This window comes from Dreissena polymorpha, chromosome 9 (assembly GCF_020536995.1).
Source record: "Dreissena polymorpha isolate Duluth1 chromosome 9, UMN_Dpol_1.0, whole genome shotgun sequence".
In the NCBI taxonomy this organism is placed as follows: domain Eukaryota; kingdom Metazoa; phylum Mollusca; class Bivalvia; order Myida; family Dreissenidae; genus Dreissena; species Dreissena polymorpha.
In genome coordinates, this window is record NC_068363.1 from 474290 (window position 1) to 495406 (window position 21117).

Below are 21117 nucleotides of genomic sequence, written 5' to 3' on the forward strand. Positions count from 1 at the left end.
AGAATTAAGCGGGTGTCATTTCGGTGTTTCTGGACCTTTTCCGCTACCTTTCCAATGTGCCCTGATACAAAATTACCCATTGAACGCTGCGAGATATCCCTGCACAACATCAAAGAATAATATGACTCAAATCGGAATACGATGTATGAAGTTGAACTTGGCGAATAAAAAGTAGTATACCCAAAATGGAATAGTTCAATTGTGTTAAAAATCAATTTGTTAACTGAGTCTAAATGCAGCCGGCAGTTTTCAATATATTGACATATGTGCATATATGCACTTCATCTATTTTTAACATACACATTTATTGTTATGTTCGATAAAATTATTTCAGAATGCCCACAACTAAATGTGTCGAGAGGTTATCTTGTTTACTCTGAGGATGGTACAACAGCTAACTTGAAATGCAGCGAAGGATACTTTTCAAATATTACAGCATTTCGATGTCAAAATGGCAAATGGTCTGACAATAATGTAGAGTGTGTCTTAAGTAAGCAGTATCTTACATTTTCTAAATATGATTGATGTGAACATAAAACTGCATATACACTTGAATAATGGCAGTAATAGATTACAAAATAGATTAAAGTCATAAAAACTAAACGATGGAGTATTTATTGGATAAATATATACTTAAGTTTATTGAAAAAACATTTGTTTACAGTTAGGTAAAGAAGATAAAAAATAATTATTATTATTTGCTGTAGGTCCACCTTTGAACGTAACGCACGTTCGGTTAGCTGATGGTCCTAATACAAACGCAGGAAGGTTGGAAATAACTGTCAAAAATGCCAATGGCACAATATGCGCCAATGAGTTTAGCTATGTGGACGGTGATATTGCTTGCAAATCTATAAATCTAAGGTTCAAATATGTTAATATATACTCGTGCATTTGAATCTTACATATGTATACGGATTTATTGTAGTTACGAAGCACTTATCAATTTTCCAAAGTTTGGTGTAACATTAAGATTGCTGATCAATTACCGTTTTTCTAGTGTTGATATCTTTTCCTTGAAACAATACCGCATATATATTACTGTTCCCCAAGGAAATAATTAATTACATTATGTTTTGTTTTACATTTGATAACACTCAGTTACCGTCTATGTATTCATAGTTTTGAAAATACAAAAAAACATTACTGTACGGTTTGACATTTGCCTATTTGTATATATCTAAACTCGATCACTTTTTAAGTCATTTTACTATTTCATTGAGCAAATATTAACCAATCAGGTATCGTGCTGCTGCTGTCTACAATGGCTCGTTTTTCGGACCTGGTACAGGACCCATTTATATCGATCAGCTGGATTGTACATCTGATCGTGCCAACATTCAGGATTGCCTGTACAGGACAACAGGTGTTTGTAATCACTCCAACGATGTTTCATTGGTTTGCAACGGTAAGTAAATGCTACATGTTTATAATACAAACAACATAAAAAATCCAAGCGCCTAAGTGAGAGAAAACTCTAAAAATTAGCAACGGTCGATATTTTATGGCAAGTGATAAAATGCTATCATACGACACAGTACAGTACAAAGTCCGAAAAAAAGATGTCACAAGTACCAATTCATGTATTATTTGAATTTGCAATTGAGACCACCTGCCTTCCACATAGATGACAAGCGTAACGTGCTCTTCTTTTACAGCATGCATATAGTACAGTCTATTTTAGCAATATCTTTAAATTTAAACTGAACTCAACCAATACAAAGCATATTCACAAATAATTGTTTAGTTATTTCTTAATGTCACTATTTGGTGATGGTTAATTTAATGCATATGATATGTATTTTTAAAAGTGCAAAAAGCTTGTTGCTGTATTAATATTTGTCCTCTATAAGTAGCAGCTTCAAACGCACACTGATACTGACGTTTGTTTCATAACAATTCAGAATGTGGCAAACTTGTCACCAACTTGGATGACAAGATGTTTCTATTCAATGACTCGAACATAGTAATGTACGGCGATTGCTCTTTCTACAAGTCCTACTTTGGTCAGCTGCGCGCGATCTGCGAAAACGGCACGTGGAAAACCATTGGAAACTGCATCGAGTACAGTAAGAAATAATACACGTGAAGAAATAAAACACATACTCTGCTAAATATATGTACGAATATACCGCTACTTTAAAAAGAAATATTTACGTTTAACATATCTGCAAACAGTTATTTTAAAATAACACTTATACAGGAACTGTCTTAATACGTTGTGTTTCTTTACAAAATAAATTGATTCTTTGAACGTACAATGTTGAGTATACAATCTTACATTATCTTTTAAAACTTATAAAAATGTCCGATATTACAACATTTAAATACAAATAGCATTATTTATATAATTATGGTCATATGTGTCTGTATGTTTTTTAATATGTTTGACTTATACGAAATATAACAGTCCGAGTCCGTATGTACGAATTCCTTTTCACAAATACGTCTGCTGCATAGGTAAACCCCTGGAGGTGCAAGGTGTTCGTCTTGTGAATGGAAGCAACCAAGCCGAGGGGCGGGTCGAGATAAAAGTGTTTGACACCTGGGGCACCGTATGTAGTGATGACTTTGGGATGAAAGAAGCGGAGGTGATTTGCAGAATGATGGGATACTTGTACGTATATTCAATCATTTCCTTTGATAATACGCAACATTTATATTCAGTGACAACACACGTTGTTGTATTTTTTATTCTTCAGCATATGTGTGTTATTGAAAAACTGTTTTAATCATAAGACAAATTAAATCTACACTTTAAGCTGAATAATACATGGTTGGTACCGAGATAAAAAAAGTATCTGACACAAAAAAAATAGGTCGCGATAGGAAAATGACTTAACCTCAACAAAATCTACGCTCTTGAATGGACTCTTAGATGTCAACATTCATGGCGGCCGATTAACTTTTTGTTTTCTAGCAGTACATAGTTCCATGTTTAACTATAGTTTCAAGGTTTTATAAGATTCGTTATTAGTTATCTTTAAAAAAATGAAACGAAGATATACTTATTTTACTGATCGTTTATCACGAAATTGAACATTCAATTATCACAAAAAAAGAGTTTTGATATTCAGCAATCAGTTCAGGTCGTTTATTACAACGTCTTTGTTGCACTGTACGGTACTTAAACAGATCAATATAAAAAGAAAATTCAATGAACGTGAAATTTTATAAATATTCCTTAAGGGTGTGAGGATATTAATGTTATCCATCTTTTGTACAAAATAATAACACTTCAACAAGTCTTTTAAATTCGCCATTCATTTTGAAAGATATCGACTGCATTTAGCAAACGGTGCTGACCAGAAACATGATTGTTTTTGCAAACAGCCATGACTAGTAAGAACGTTTTATTTTCAAACCGATGATCTTTTTGTTTTAAAAAACTTGTATTCAACCATAAACACTGCTTCCCGAAAAAAATGACAACGCCGAGTATTATGGTATCGGAGGCTATATACATAATGCTATACGATCAATTTAAAAATAAACTTACAATACTGTGTAGCGATGCAAACCCAGAGTTCAGTGAAAATGTTTCCGTCATTGCTTACATTGTTGTCGCCATTCGTCACCCTTGTATCGCTTTGTTCGCTTAAAATATATAACATTCATATCTACATAATATTTAACCTTTATGTGATGCGAGAAATGTGTCGCTGTTGTTTATGACTTATAAAAACCAACGAGGTGTAAAACTGTCGATCGAGCACATGGCATCTCGCCTTAATATTCATGTACAGCTCATTTCGTAACTAACATCCAGAACACATGATTCTCGCCGATTTTAGTTAGTTGTTCGCTTGCGAACAACTAAGGTTAGTGGCATACGTTGCAAGTCAGTCTGCTATTTATAACGCAAAGAACGATAACCACCGCATCTGCCTGTTTATACTTCACCAATTGTACACTGCAGACAGTGATTATGTGTATTTTATCAATAGTGTTTTTTAGTTGTGAAAATATCACAACTATACAACTACGCTCGATCACCGATACGATTTTATTTTAAATTATTTATTTCTGATTTTCTTCTTGCACGTTCATGAGCATTTATATTTTAAGAAAAGACACGCAATGTTACTTTGCATTTAATACCAATGATTCAATGGAAGTATTTTATTTGCAAAGATAGGGTTTAGCGTAGCTATACCCTGAAATTTGTTCAACCAAATAATGTCACACAACTGAGGCTTTATTTTACACTCACGTGAGTAATAACATTACTTCGCTCCCTTGATGCAAAACGGTTCCAGATGACTTTGAAATTGAATGTCACATAGTTCCTTTTTGCACCAATTGGGCGATTTGGTGCATGCGCATACTGTATACACATATTCGCAATCACGAGTGATTACTAAACTCAGATCGAGCGCTGCTTTCGTTCGAAGTAATAAATCTTTTTAATAATATGCAATCAAAGTATGTGATCGCCATAAATACTCAACTGATAGAGAAATTACACTTTGTAATCGGACATTTGTGACAATATAAACAGCAATTTAACAAATCCAGCCAAGTGCGGCGGTCATGTTTGCCGCAATTTAGAATTAGATGTAACTGTTGTTATTTTATGTCCTCTTTATACCAATATTAGATCACTTTATATCGACAACTTTTATTATGAACGACCTAGTTTGCAAAAATTTATACTTTTGTTAACAAATACTAACATTAAAGATCTAACGAATCTCGCGAAATATTGTACAAATGCTTTAAACATGAGAACGGAGACATTGAATCCAAATTTGAGTTATATAATAGCATTATCCGCCTTTTTAAAACACATAATATATACTATTTTTGTCACTTTCGCATCGCTATGCATGTGCTTATTGCTTATATATTGTCAGTTTTGTATTTATAACGATGAATAAGACTTGTTCAAGTTATACGAATACACTTTCTGTTCTGTTCTGTTCTGTACCTTGCGAATTTCTAACACTGAGATGTTCTATGTGTCTGTGAGTTTATAATACAAGTGAGCCTGTGTGGACCGTCAGACTAATCTGGGACGACACTTTCCTCTTGTATGATATTTTCTATTTAAACAAAGTATCTTCTAAGCTTAAATCCAGTTCAAGCGGAAATTGTCGGCCTGATTAGCCTTTGCGGACTGCACAGGCTAACCTGGGAGGACACTTTACGCACATGCATTAAACCCCATTTAAACAAAGCACGGCTCAAGTGTATTATTTTAACTCGACATTTTGTTCATACTAACGAACGTGTTAGTCTAAATTTCTATTATGATCGAAATTATACAACGATTGAGAACGTCGACTGGTGTTTAATAGTGTATATATCATACATATCTACAAATAAGCAAACACGTAATGATTGTACACGTCTCCGGCGTTTTATATGCATAGTATGTTACTTTATTTTATGAAAAGCAAATAACACAAAAATACAATTATACAAGTTTAAAAAATAACACAGTGGGCATATGTCGTGGGTTGATTCAGAAAACTTCCCATATATTGCAACCACGCTTAAAACGATGAACCGATTATTGGTTTGCTAAAACGCTCTATCCGTAACGTCTGACCTACCCCGAACAAAAGCTTTCCGAAACCTTGGTATGCGAGCCAACCACTTACGCGCAACGTTGAATCGCGCTCAGCGACTTTATTACAAGCCGGTTGGTTTCGTGGGTACAAAAAGTTTTTGTGCTGCGATTGATAGCTAGTATTTCAAGTCCTATAACCACCTTTTCATTGGCCGGCGTTCAGGCAAATGTAAGAGCCGATAATTAATCTACGAAATATGGAATATCGTTTGGGCCATCGTTGTTACACATTAAAATCCATATGGCGAAAATGCGCCTAAAACAATAGGAGCCTCGCTCTGGGATAACGGGGCTTCCTGCATGTGCGAACATCGTCGTTCCAGATAAACTTCCGCCGTTCGCAGAAGATATCAGGGAAGAGAATTTCCGCTTTTATGAAATTATTCGTTTAAAGGAAGTCTCTTCTAAATGGAAATCATATCTAGGCGGAAATTATTGTCCCTGATAAGCCTTTATGGACAGCACATGCTAATCTGGGACGAAACTTTACGAACATACATTGAGTCCTGTTAGTACCAAACAATTCAAGTCAGTTCGCTCTTTACTACGATAAACCTGAGAACTGCCGCATCTGCAGCATCCGCGTGAGAAAGATTTATATACATGTAATTTATGCACGATGTTTGAGTTTTTCAACTATATTCATTCACAAACGGATACATAATGTGAATATCGTGTTAAATGGAATATTTTTGAACGGAGCGTATATAGAAAATAGATCAATAAGCAATGTTTGTATTATGCGTGTCGCGGAAGAGAATGTTTATGAATGATTAAAATAGTCCACTGTTTGCTGCGTCTTTATGACGTAGTATTTTTGCTCAGCACAGGTCATTCATAATCTGAGGCAATTACTAGATGCGGGAAAATAAAACTTCTGCTGATAAAGAAGTATAGTGGGATGTTTCGTAACCTTGTTCATAGTGCATGCTACTACAGCGGGGTTAAATTTGATATGTCTAGGAAACGTTCTTTTGTTTTCAACAGATATCTGCGATCTTTTGTAGTCATGGGTGCTAACAACGCAATACAAGAAGGTAAAGTTTGTTTATATTAACAGTTCTCAATTTATAAAACGTTGAACATGAGTTCACCAATTACTACAGGTACACTATAGACAACAACAAAAATGCTTTATAATCTCGAAAACCGAATATAAAAAACAACTAAACATAGCAAGAAATAACTTTTAAAAAGGTATTCGACGTATATGCTGACTTTGAAATAAAGTTTGCAATTTACGTTTCTAAATAATTAAATTGTAAACAAATATGTGATGGGCGCATTTGGAATAAGACACATTTTTGCATTACGAGTGTCAATAAAACTCTAATTTGGAATTGTAAATAGTCAATTTTAGCACAATGGTTTTCGATACAAAATTGAATTCAATGTAGCAAACTTGTAAAAGCGGGCAGCTTTTCCATGCGTTCAGGAACGATTTCTTGACGTGCTGACCGAGTACGGCAATCATTTGTTGTTTGATAATTAAACGATAAGCCTCTTATCGTGACACTTTTTCGGTAAAGTTTGCTTTCTTCTATTGAAAGCAAAACTTTGTTTATCGATAGTCAATTATATATTCCCCTGACGATTTAGTGAAAGAGTACTGACCCTGAAATTCTGCGAGATGGATTTTCACTGGGTCACAATTTGTGTCGCTTGAACATACATAGGGTAGTCCGGAATTCCTTACACTGTGTTACATCCTTTGCGCTGAGCACAGACACGGTGATGTAGCCAAATTTCAGAGGTTTTATCTCGAATCAGCCTATCGAATATTCGAATATATTTACGCGTGTCTGCTGGCGTTAAGTAAAAGTCATTTAAGGTGAATAGCTGCGTAAAACAGCTAGGCTAAAAAGCGCATTAGTGCTCTATACCCATGTTTAGGTCAGAGTTGTTGACACCGTATGAATTGCTATGGTAACAAGTAATGCATAAACAACAAAGTACGGATCAACAGGGCTATCTTTATGACTACCTAATTCGTGAATAAAAAGTATTGCTCGCATATTTATTTTTTATTTATTTTCATCAATTTTCTTATTGTACATTTTAAATTTGTAAATGGTGTAAAAAATAAAAAGTTGTGTACAGGGAATTTCCATCATGAAATTATATTTTTAATGAGATAGGTATTCGATAGTCCAACAATATTCATTTTAATATGATGGTGTTTGCAAATTGTCTTTATATTCAGTTCTCATGGCCATTTTAATAATACTTTCTATGCTTTCAGAACGTCAAAAATGCCATGTTGTTGTTATTTTGTCTAAGCTATCTCTATAAAATAAATAGGATGATAAAAAGTGAACACACATCCCGAACCGTGCGTTAAGGCACACTATTTAAACATTTGAATGGCTCTTAAATTATGCGATAGCGAACAACTTGAGTGCTTTCAGCGCTTTGATTTTCTTTAAGTTCGCCTCGGTAGATTTATCATTCTCGGTATAAAATACGTTGCATCAAGAGTGTGTTATTTTTAAATGGATGGGTTGTTTATCACTGCCTGTACGTAGTATTTCCGTTCTGCAAACTATCGTTTAAAACCAAATATGGTAATGATCCTTATCGTAGGAATACACAGGAATACACATACATTGTATACGGCGCGTCACGCGATCTAATACCGGATGTCAACTAGTTTATACGCTCACTGCTTGATGAGGTCAATGCTTATAAAGGAAGCAGGATGAAGGCAGAAAAGTACTTTATGATAAATCATTTTTAAAAACTGATCGTCTTCCTCAGGCATGCCAAGTCCTTTGCTGTCAAAGGAAGTTATGGAATAGGAACCGGTCCCATTTTCATCGACGATCTCAACTGTGGAGACGATGCCTCTCATATCAACGAATGTGAATACACCACGTACCATAACTGTTCTCACGAGCATGATGTGTCTGTGATTTGCACTGGTATCGTTACCTTTATTGAAACTTCGCATATCACGCAATTATTTCCTCAGGTTTTCATGTTATGATATCTTGTCATATATATTTTTATACATTTTCGTCCATTGGTTTAATATGACGACTATTCCTTTTTGCTTTTTTTTGTACATATAAAATTAATTATATTTGCTATAGATTGTGACAACGTTGAAATACATGAAGGGCGCATACTGACTTATCCAGTCATGACAACAGTCAATGCCTCTTTAACGTTTTCTTGCAATGAAGGATTTGCATTGAGTGGGGCAGATACTATTACCTGCGAACATTCAGGAAAATGGAGCAGTTCACCACCTGAGTGTACGAAGAAATGTATGAATATTTCTCTTTTCGAGTTTTTCCGTATAAATTCAGTAAATTATAAAGGCATCAAGTTTTTATGTGTCGAAAAAAAAAGTTTTGTATTTATTGTTTTAATCTTCAAAAGTATTTACAAATTCATTTAACATAAGAAAGTATACACATGGAAATATCATGCCATAAAAAGTGCCATTTGTTTTTTAGCAAATCTGACTCAGATACTCGGTGTATCAATTGGTTGTGGGATCCTGGTCGTTATGGCAATTATATCTGTTTCCGTGCTTTGCTTCATGCGCAGAAGAAATCTGACCTTGCGCAACAGTAAGGATCATAAAAATGGTTTGACAATCCTGACTGACATCACACAAATGACTGCACAAATGTTACTGTTTATGCTGGAAGATATTATCATACCTCTAAAATTATAATAACCTGTAACCAAAAGCACACATACAATACGTTGAGATTGTCAACCTTGTAATTTACAACAACTTATTATCAATTTAATTGAATACTATCTTCATGTAATTCAGTTTTCAGAAAATCAAAAGATCAGAGTGTGACGACAAACCCTAATACCAATGTGTAAGTTTAATAAACGATTACAAATTTTTCTTAAACAAATAAAATATGTTTAATTACTCTTCCTTAAAGTTATTACTTAAAATATAATTAATCAAGACAGATTTAAATTAAAAAAATTGTTGCAAGTGTTAAATAAAATGATAAACGTTCACAGTTTTCTGCTTGCTGTTTAATATTAAAAGAAACACACATTCATGAACCATACTATTTTCTTTTATACCTAATGATAAAATATGACATTTCATATAGCAGCAGTGAAAATAACACAATTGTTATTTTTGGAATTCCTTATTCTATTTTTAGATAATCATTTCAAGATGTACTTCCCTTGTTTATATCCTTGTTTATATTTTTCTATGATCACGGGTGAAATAAAATCGATGTTCCACCGATTCCAACACATTTTCTTTTAATTGTATGCTTTTTTACCGTTTATTAACATTGTAAAAGAGTTTAACTGAAGAATTTCCTTGGAATAATGACGTAATTTCGTCAACAAAATGACGTCATTTCAATGTATTGAGGCACGCCACGGGAGCGAGTGTCACTTTTCAGTGAAAGGGAAATAATAATAAATTATTTTCTTGAAAAAGGGGCATAAAAGAAACAGAAAATGTGTTCATGTCAGTGTAAGATCGTTTGTTATTTCACTCGTGAACATAGAAAAATAATATTTTCACTCGTGGCTGCGCCATTCATAAAAATATATTCTCTATGATCACTCGTGAAATAACAAACGATCTTACACTGACATGAACAAATATCCCCTATATATTGCGCAATGGTTCTAGAATATACATTTATATTGATCCTAACAATAATGCGTTACTAAATTGTGATTTGTGCAATAAACTTTAATCGATGCCATTTAACATAGGTAATTAAATAATGTTAAACATTTCAGATCATCAGCTCGCAGTGCGGATGCTGGTAAATTCTTAATATGTGTTTGTGTGTGCTTGTTTTGAAATAAATATGCAATTTCAACATGTTTACAAAGTCATATAATTTATTTTTTTTGAATTATGAACTCAAAATTTCAGCTTAAGTATCGTGTTTTTTTAATATGTAATATTTTAAATAAAGATAGTTTTGCAGTTTTGCTTTTAAAAATAATACAACTACTGAACTTGAAATGAATTTGACTAAACTAGTAGTGCATGTATATAGCGTGGTTCCACATCAATAATATATGCATGAATTATAATAGGAGCCGTTCGAATGTATGTCAACTCAGGAATGGACAGGTGTGTAAAGTGCATTTATCATTTTTATATTGTATAATAAACTCAATAGTTTTACTTGTTTTCAATGCATTTTCCAATGAAACAGTTGCACTGTAATAATCAGGTTTTCCTAGAGCAAATTTCGAATCCACAAGACCTTGTACTTCAAGATGAATTGATGACATTTCTTTCCCACAATATCGAGTTTCCATACATACAAATAAAATATTCTTATATACATCTCTCAGTGGTCAATGCACATCATTTGTTCAATTAATTATGTGCAAAACATCAACAATGTGCAATAAAAATTACGTAATAGAAAATTTTAAAATAAAAAGAATGAATCTTTTTTATAAACATAGGAAGATCTATAACTGAATGTTCTTATTTGTTACTGAATGTTACATGCACCAGTGTTTTATATTCAATCCACAAATGTATCAGTTTTGTCAGACATAAATGAATATTTTTAAATTCCAATCAAATACACTTGTTCGTAAACCTTTACGATGCTTAACTTATTTCATTTTCTGTAAGGTCTACGGAAGATTATGTTATTATGGACGATGTAACTCATCCGGACCAAATTCGAGGTTTATTTCTCTTAAATTATTTGTTTACCATTACATATACATATTTTTCATTATATACAATCAAAGGCACTTCTAACGAAACACTTACATATCTGTTTTCATTTCCTGATTATTAATCAATACATTTGTTTAAAAAAATTAAAAAAAGAGCAATATTTCATTAAAACAAAATAACGCGATCCAAACATATTTGCCTTCAGTGACAAACATTAAATTTTGTATTTCAATCGAACATTTACAAAATTCGTATCCATTCATGGCGGTATCATTGCTCAGGTGACATAACTTCACATTTATCTCATAGATAACCCATAATATCAGCTGATAGCTATGAAATATTAGTACGTTTCCGAATGGAATGTTCGTATATTCACAAATACGGTTCCATTCAAGTTTTCGTTGGTGTGAAGGCCTTCTCTTTACAACTCAGCCGTCACAATTTTGTCAATACTTTTTGGATGGGTTAATTTTGAGTGAGTTGAAAATGTTCATTAAGCATGATGTTATTCTTGGGGAAATACATGTATTGCATGTGTTTATTGTGTTTAATAGCATGGCACACACAATCATTTTAACCAAATAAAACATTAAATATGCTTTTCGTTCATAGCATCCTAACGAAATAATAATATGGAAAAGAATGCCGTCAAAAAGCGTTACGGATACATAAATATAATACAAAATTGTTAAGCACGATCACCAATATATTAAGAGTTTAATGATGAATAAGAATTATAAATGTGTAGAGTAAGAACTGCCTTTGAATTTTTTGTAATGATAATTGATTATATATATATATATATATATATATATATATATATATATATATATATATATATATATATATATATATATATAATCTTTTCAATACTATATCTACTATACAATTACAATTTGAAAAAGTAACCAAAGTATTATGACTAAACAGAATCGTTAACATTATACATTAATTATATTTGGTATATCAAATGTATTAATATCGATATTTTATCCTTTCAGAAACAGAAAGGTAAATGTTTGCCACTTATAAAAATAATTGTTTTTATTTATAGGCTTTATAATATTGGCAAGCAAGTGACGGTGTTCATAAAATATATCAATTTTAATGTTTACCATCGGTATTTGAGTTTATTTTAGTGTCTAACTATATATAACTATTTATGACAATATGTACACTCAAACACGTTTTTCCGTCAAATACTCTATCTGCTTTATTGGTTTTACTTTCAGGCCAAAATCGGCAAAAACAAATGTCTATGAAACACTTTCTGGTAAGATAATGCAATTTCCCAGAAATATCAAAATAAATGTTAATAACGTAAAGTTATAATTTTGCATATTTTTGAAGACACTATAATACATATATCATTATAATTTATTGTTGTTTTTATTTACTTTCAGACGCAACAAGGACAGTGTAAGTTTTAAAGCAATCGCCAAAATGCTTCAATAGTGTCTTTATCAAAACATATTTCTTGAGTACATGAACTCCATTGAATTGATACTTGTATTGCTACATAAGATTCAATGATTTTACATATGGGTAGGGTAACGCATGTATTAATAGCTTATAAAACGATTTGTCATAACAAACATGTAGTAAATTCTTTATTAAACTGTGCATAAAGACGATCCGACGACTACAGTGCTATCGATCATGCCTCAACCAATGAGCATAGTGCAGGTAAAACACATTTAAATTATTTTAGTATTTCATGTTTTTTTATTAAATTTCAATTCAGTCGAATATTTAAACGTGATGAATATTTGAAAATAAGAGCAAAATAACACAACAAAAATAACCAAGTTACAATTTTTTATAGATGTGGGACAAGTGTATAATGTTTGTTCTCTTAATACCTTATGAAATTACAAATTACTGTAACGGTGTTTAATTTCAAAATGACATAATAGTTTCAACCTTAAGTTCATCTTATAAATAAATGCATTCCTGTTTTATTTAAATCTTTATCACACCTCAAGATCAACTACTTATTTTGTTATCGAATAAAGATACCAGCTCCAGAATACCAAAGCCGAAAGGAAATCGAACATTACCGAAGTAATTGTCCGCGAAAAATAAAAATAACTTGTCAAGTGCTCTGGACGATTGTAAATTACCATACCAGATCGAGAATGAAGTGAGTGTCATGCAATGAGTTGACAGAAATAAGTTTGTTTCTATCTGCAGTCATTTGCTACTTCCAGGAAGGTCAAGAAACAGATTAGTATACAATATTCTATAGATTTGTGTGTAGTACATACTAGGCAATCACGTGTATTATACATTTGTTTTTTTTGTTTTTTTGTGTGTTTATTTTCATATTAAGAATTATACGGAAAACAGCACTCATGCACGCCTTGATATAATAGCAATTATTGTACTTATCTATGTTTGGTTGTTTGCGTGTTTTATGCTTCTTTGCAGTGTGTATGTACTATAATGTGTCTAATATGTAGTAATGTGGACTACTAATCGGATATGCTTACATATTTTTACTTTAATACAAAAAATTCAAACATTAAATGAAAATGCTAATGTGTACATTCATATTAACAGTACAATTCATAGCCATTTTCCGAATCTCGTGTTAGCAGCGTGCGATGTAAATACATGTAACATTTAAAATGTAATCGTCGTTTGATTAAACATTACACTGATGCATGTTTTGTGTAGGTTTTAATGGTATGTACATCCAAGTGTGTAACAATGGAGACTACTCGTTCATAAAACTTGATTAATTGGATAAATAATAGAATTGTCATGACTAAGGTCTGGGACGGGCGCTAAGACATATTCCCATATTCTAGACAAAGTAGAAATCTCTCGAGAAATAACCAAAAAAGTACACTAACGTGTCAAATTGTGTACTTATATCAAGAAAAACGTACGAACTATTGTAGAATGTAGAAATAATATTAAAATGTCTGACAATGTTTGAAATGGTTATAGTGACAACGAGTCATTTTTCCACAGAATGTTGTAGCAATGCTCGACGCTGCACACTTAGTTATGTATGTTGATATTTCTCTATGATATAGAAGTGTAACACAATCGTCGAGGCGACAAAAAGAACTACTTTCATGTCACATCAATGATAACAACTCTAACCAGCACGTCAGTAGCTTAATTTATTTAAATAACCTACCGTTAAACAACAAGCTGTTCAGGAAGATGAATACAAATTTTATCTTCGTCCACAACACCACGAGACGCACGCTCGAGATTATAGCAATATATCGTACACCTTACGAAGGATTTTCATGAAACATGGCTAAATGTTAAGTTCACCAAGAGGTTGCGCAAAAGCCATGTGATGCTTATAACATTTAGCACTGTATACAATTCCTATTGTCGGATTATGAAACTTCCTTTTACTCAAAAATCATACTTAGGATTTGCGATTGTCTTGTTTGTAATAGCAGACAGAAAGACCATGTTCATATGTGTCGATTTTCAACTAACATGTTTGAGTTTTCGTCATATATGGTGGGTAGTTTTATCGTCATTATTTTTCGCGATTTTGTCCATGCGATGATGTTGTCACAGTGAACGGCTGTCGCATGCTCGAGACTATCTCATTAAAGAGAATGGTAGAGATAGACCATAAAGCCCATGAACTCCAGTGTCTGTCCGCTGTTTAAAAACCACCGATTGCAATTTGTCGCGAATAGCTTGACTGTCTAAAATGTTACTGGAAAGTATCTATATTTTTATATTTAGAAAATATCTAGAAAACATGAACAAAATACAACTCTGTTAATTTCACATTTGTATGTGTTTTTTGTGGACATATCCAGGCAATTACCTTCTGCACCTTATTACCTTATGTAGTAGCTTTGTTTCATTAGAACGCCATACACTGTAGTAATGACATGAACAAATTCTGTAAATACACTTTGTCACCAATATTTGTGAATGCAAAAGAAGATTTTATGTTGGCAGAGAATTTACAAACACAACTTCTTATACTGTGTTGTCCCGTTTAAATTCATTCAGCGATCAGCCTTAAACGTCTTAAAGAAGGGGCGAGCACTATGGATGACTTGAGAAATTAGTTCGGAACAGCTGCGCACCTTGACGTGATATGGTTTAACTCTACTAAACATAAGGAGTGTAAATGAAAAAAATGGCATATTTTATCCACTTATTACCGTTGCTTATGTGCCATTAGACTAAATAAGTCATAGGTCAATTTGTAGTTATGAGCTTGGAATAAAACTATGAAAGGAAAGCGAGCGCAAGGACAAATTCATATATATATCTAGTTGTTTAATGAATTCATATTCATCGTTACATATCAATAAGCCAGATTTAAAAAAACGCCTGGAAGCCAATCGCTCCGCCCACTTAATGCAAAAATATAGCGGTCAGAAAACTAGACAGGCTAAAACCAAATTGGCGTCTATGCTTATATATAACGCGATATTCTTGATGATTTTAATATTATTTATCCATAATAACGCTGGTAAAATCGTTTTGTATCATTTATTGATTCGGAAATGCAAAATAGTATTAGTTTTTTTTAATGATATTAACTATATATAATGGGTGTTTAGGTAAGTTAAACCACGCTCTCAGACGCTTGCACGTGTACCGAAAAACACAACTACTACTAGGTTTAATCCCCCATGTTTCTAGGTTTAATGTTGGTATTAATGATAAATAAAACTTTTACAATGATATTTACCGATGTTATTTACAAAAATATTAACAAAGCATTGTATGAACGTGCATCTGAACGAACACGCGTTTTATAACTGTGATTTCTCAAAGTTAACCACGCTCTCAGTCTAAGGTACCGAAATCCCCCATGCTGCTAGGTGTAATGGTGGTTAAAATAATAATAAATAACACTTCTACAACGGTATGTACCGATGTTCATTACACAATTATTAACAAAACATGGTATGCACGTGCATCTGACAAGAACAAGAGTTTCATAAATGGGATTTCGAAAAGTTAAACCCGATTTCCGTGTAACGTAATGTATATATAATATATATAATAATAGAATTTATCTCATAGAACCTTCGGGTAGGGTATACATATAATATATATAATAATAGAAAAAATTCATTTGAAAGAGTGAGTTGTGTAACGTCATAGAACTTTCGAGTATGGTATACATATAATATATATAATAATAGAATTTATCTCATTGTACATTATTGTATTGTTATTGTCGTGTTATTGTTGTATAAACAAACTAATTTAGGAAATAGAACCTTCGGGTAGGGTGTAATGAAATTTGAAAATTGATTATGTAGATGTGTAATGTAATGGGTTATAATGAATATATTACTTTATGAAAAGTCAATAGAAATATTTCAGCGAGATGTAACTAACAGAAAACATAAGAATCGTGACTCGCAAAATGCATATAAGCAATTAGTAAATACATTAAGCGGGGAGGACCAGAAAACATAAGATTCGTGACTCGTAAAATGCATATAAATAATTAGTAAATACATTGAGCAGGGAGGACTGACATTCCGATACGTGTTCCAGGTGTGAATACACCTGTGAACACAAATTGGCTTGTCAAAATTACATAGGGGCCCGCGATTACAGGCGGTGTAAAATCTGTAGGGATCATACATCATCTGTCTATATACGTCAAGATACACACGTCGACGTCCATTACTTGTTGACAGGCGTGGGTCACGAATTAAGCGAATACACAACGGGATCAGTATAAATAACCCTCAAAAATAGGCAGACGGTACCTCGCTTTCTCTTAGGAATTATTCACGTTATGTTATTTACTTTGACTTTGAAATTATTATAGTACACAGACCTGCATTTAACAATCACTAAATACACACACTCACGGTCGAATTTTACACTCGACAATGCGATAATATGATGATGACAGTACGACAACACGATAGTACGATGGCGACAATGCGATAGTCATATCGTACTGTCGCCATCGTATCATTGCATTGTCGCAGTCGTATTATCGCGTTATCGTAACGTCGTCATTATATTATCGCACTGTCGCATTGCCGTCATTGTACTGTCGCATTGTCGCCATCGTACTATCGCATTGTCTTGTTATATTCAGTATAATACATATAATACATATATAATATAACACATTAATTTAAAGGAAAACATACATTAAGCTTGTTTATTTATTTTACTTTTGGTGAAACCATAAGATGGGTCATTTGATGATGATGATGATGATGATGATGATGATGATGATGATGATGATGATGATGATGCTGATGCTGATGCTGCTGCTGCTGCTGGTGGTGGTGATGATGATGATGATGATGATGATGATGATGATGATGATGATGATGATGATGATGATGATGATGATGATGATGATGATGATGATGATGATGATGATGATGATGATGATGATGATGATGATGATGATGATGATGATGAAAATAAATTGTACTGCTGCACATTTTTTACACAATTATAGTGTAATGCTTCTGTTGAATTGACCAGTCGCCAAAGTATCGATCGCTCCGCCCACATTTTTCGATCAGCCAATCAGATATCGATTTTTCACACACCCCTCAGCAACGCTTATCTGGCCGCCATTTTGTCCGACAAACAAAGCGTGTTGTACATATTGAAAGGACGTAATTTTTAAGAGTTTACACAGATTTTATATCAAATGCATGATCATTACTGTTCGATCATTATTCAAAATTGTAGGTGCTATACATACTTTATAAAAGGTTATTATTTTATCTTTATTTCTTGAACATATGAACGAGTAATGAGAAAACAAACACAATTAATAGTTTAACCACACCAGGTGTGTGTTCTATAAAACGTGTTATACCGTTTGATGCACATTATTATTAAGCAGTTTGGGCAACATAATAATTGCCACACGTGCTTATTAATCTCAGCGTAATTGTCGATAATTAATAAATAACAGTATGTTGCGTGGATCTCAGAATGAAGGAACATTAAGGCATTGTTAGGTACTGTACACAAGAAAAGAAAACTATTTAATTACTTAATGATTTCCAATTATATATTTATTTTCTGTGGATCATAAACAAGGGAAATCATTATAAATTGTTAACTTAAATATTGTTTTAACTAAAGTAAAAACAACAATGAGGTGATTTCAACGCGGCTTAGCTAGCTTAAAGCGACTACAAGTGTAAAATATACGGCTTATAATACAACAACAACATTTCTTATACAACATATATGGATACGGGGAGAAATGTGAAAATTGCAATTTACATATAAGGGACATCTTGTTATAAATAAGCAAATGCATAATATGCTTAATGTATTCAATTCGAATGTTCGTGAACAGCACCGTAATACCAACATTTCATTGTTTGATAGTGAAATGTAACAGGTTCGCATTTAACATCAATGAAATAAAATGCATATCAGACTATCTGTTAATGAAACCACGAAATTAGGCCTGTATTAAAATATGGTTACAATCAAAATTTAATTTATATCTAAATAAAAAAATCGGTGTCTTTTTAAAAATAATACAATAAAACAAAGATCTCAACATTTTTAATAAACAAAAAACCCATCATGATATGGATATGTCATTTGCATTAAATAAAAATATTTTCAAAATTATATATGAATAGCCACCGGGTTCACTGTCAGACGGTTGAATACAAGTTCAAAATCAATATGAAATAAATGCTCATTTTTACAACGGATTTTTCATCAACTCCCTATATAATATGTATAAGAAACGTTTCTGATAGTCAGTCTGCCGTTAACTCATTTATTTTGATTACGCCATTTTTCTCTAAAGTATTTATGATTGTATTTACGTTTTACAAAGCAGTTTAGTTTAGTGTGCGGCTTTCATAATTTATATTATAGAAAAAAGCATAATACATCATTACACATATAGAATTTCCCTCACGTAATCCGCTATAATTGCGATCTGCTTGTCGGAGTTTTCTAATCACTAGACCACGTGACTATGTGGGCGGAGCGATCGATAATTTGGCGACTGGTCAATTGATAACGTACATACATATTCATATTAAAACGTCACTTCATTTCAGCTTCAAAACATTGGGCTTTCAGATCAAGCTCTCGCCCGTTTCGTTCAATGATTCCTGTTCAGCGACTGTGGAAAGACCTTTAGTAACTACATGTTGCAGTTTCAACCAAGGAAGCTCAATGTTGGATGGCGGAAGCCATTGTGTACTGTTGTGCATATTTTATTGTAATCAGGCAGATATCTACGGTATAAGAAAAATTCAATATAAGGAATATTTATATCTTTATCAAACCTTTTCAATGAAGAGAAAAATTTCAAACGCATTTAACGGTAATCTTGACAAACTTAAAGCAGCAAATCTACTCTGCGTTATTTTACACTTAGATTTCTTTTTTGCTTAAACGTTTAAAGCACATTGGTTATTTGGATACACAATATAATACCAAGTGTTTCTCTCCCATTGCATAATAAGTCACTGAAAATTAGTTGCATATAAAATTTGATCATTGAGAGCTCAAGATACGACTTAATGACTTCAGACTTATTACTATGGCTTCACTAATCCATGTACAGTCAACTGTGCTATATTGTATGCAATGTTTTGTGCGCAGCTTCTTTATTGGAACTGTGTATAACGTCTGAACTGGACTTTTAGTCTAGACATTAAACCATATAAGAATGTGCAAAGGGCCATCCCTCTCATTCAGTATATAAGATGGTTAGAGGGTTATTCAGTAGCCTTAACGAATACAAAATCAGCATTTGGCTCGGCGGTTGGTATTTTTTGCACCATATTTATTTTATTTAATGACAAACAACTTACATCAAATGCCTAATCTCTAATTGTTGGACTTTATTATTCAATATTGTTTTAGACTGAATTTATTTCCACTCTCATACCATACAAAAATAGAAAAAATAAATAGTTCAGCTCAAAGTTGTCGTAAAAGTATCAAAACGTTACATGGCTGCTAAAATCAAAATCGTCCGTGCATAACGAAATCGTTGAGTGTTTCCACCATAAACTTTGGAAAACAGTGGTGTTTGGACTGTTCAGTTGATGAAAATTAGCAGCCTCGCTTCATTCAAATTCTGTGTCTCTTGCTAAAATAACATAACTGTTACCGCGATCGTTCACAAAGTGGAGGCCGTACTAATATTAAGACTTGCATGTTCTTAGAACAAAACCACGTGGTTTAAAAGTACAAAAGAATATATGTTTAACTGCACAGATGAAGTAAAAACCTCATGATTTAAGTCATACTGATATAAGTTCATTTGATCAAAATTAATCAAATCTCGAAAGATGTGGTAGTAAAAATAGTCTTCCTCAATATGAGGCAACAAAAGTCTATATAGTCTTTTATATTTAATTTGTAAGTTGCCTTTTTCTTACTTACCAGCACTCATTATTAATGCATATTTTTTATAATAGTACTCTATAATAGTATACTTACTTGTTAATGTCCAATACACAATAACATCGCTTTGCCTTATAATGCAACGTCCTTTAAACTTCCATTAAATGCCAATATCATGCAAATTACTCAACTGTTGGCCCAGTGAGTTCGTCTATGATTACATGTAATTCTCTTTTTAATATAGCATCACAAATTAGGTCAGAATTTAATAAAACTGTCGTTTAACCTTTCCTGAGAGTGTTTTATCGACAAATGACCCCTCTTATTGTTTCACCAAAAAATCATTCGCTGTGAACAAAACGGAATATAATAATTTCGGGATTCTTTTTATTAAAATTAGAACGTTTTTATCATACACTATTTTCTTTTTAACCGCTGAATGCTCTATATGTCCATTTGGGCTTTTTGCCCTCTGGATGTTTTGTTTAATTAACTTGTTAAACATACCAAATAACCAATGTTATAGTTACATGTACCTAGAATT

General features: G+C 32.7%; 1 protein-coding gene and 1 long non-coding RNA gene across 2 annotated transcripts; both read left to right on the forward strand.

Annotated features, from left to right (window-relative positions):
* Positions 1-773: 773 nt before the first annotated feature.
* LOC127844630 (deleted in malignant brain tumors 1 protein-like) lies at positions 774-10359 on the forward strand. Its single transcript, XM_052375035.1, has 7 exons — positions 774-864; positions 1242-1408; positions 1905-2069; positions 2461-2617; positions 8333-8496; positions 8668-8844; positions 10322-10359. The coding sequence occupies exons 3-7, from the start codon at positions 1940-1942 to the stop codon at positions 10357-10359; spliced, it is 666 nt and encodes a 221-aa protein (XP_052230995.1). The 5' UTR covers positions 774-864; positions 1242-1408; positions 1905-1939.
* A 2027-nt stretch (positions 10360-12386) lies between these two features.
* LOC127844645 (uncharacterized) lies at positions 12387-13312 on the forward strand. The gene is made up of 4 exons (XR_008032850.1): positions 12387-12510; positions 12641-12656; positions 12868-12923; positions 13253-13312. It is a non-coding gene; the product is annotated as an uncharacterized LOC127844645 (long non-coding RNA).
* Positions 13313-21117: the final 7805 nt, after the last annotated feature.

Excerpts from the sequence above, each read along its gene's own strand:
- LOC127844630 (XM_052375035.1), top strand. The coding sequence starts at position 1,940 with ATGTTTCTATTCAATGACTCGAACATAGTAATGTACGGCGATTGCTCT. Across the intron at positions 8,497-8,667 it reads TGTGTCTGTGATTTGCACTG|ATTGTGACAACGTTGAAATA; the intron begins GTATCGTTACCT and ends TATTTGCTATAG. Across the intron at positions 8,845-10,321 it reads ACCTGAGTGTACGAAGAAAT|ATCATCAGCTCGCAGTGCGG; the intron begins GTATGAATATTT and ends TAAACATTTCAG.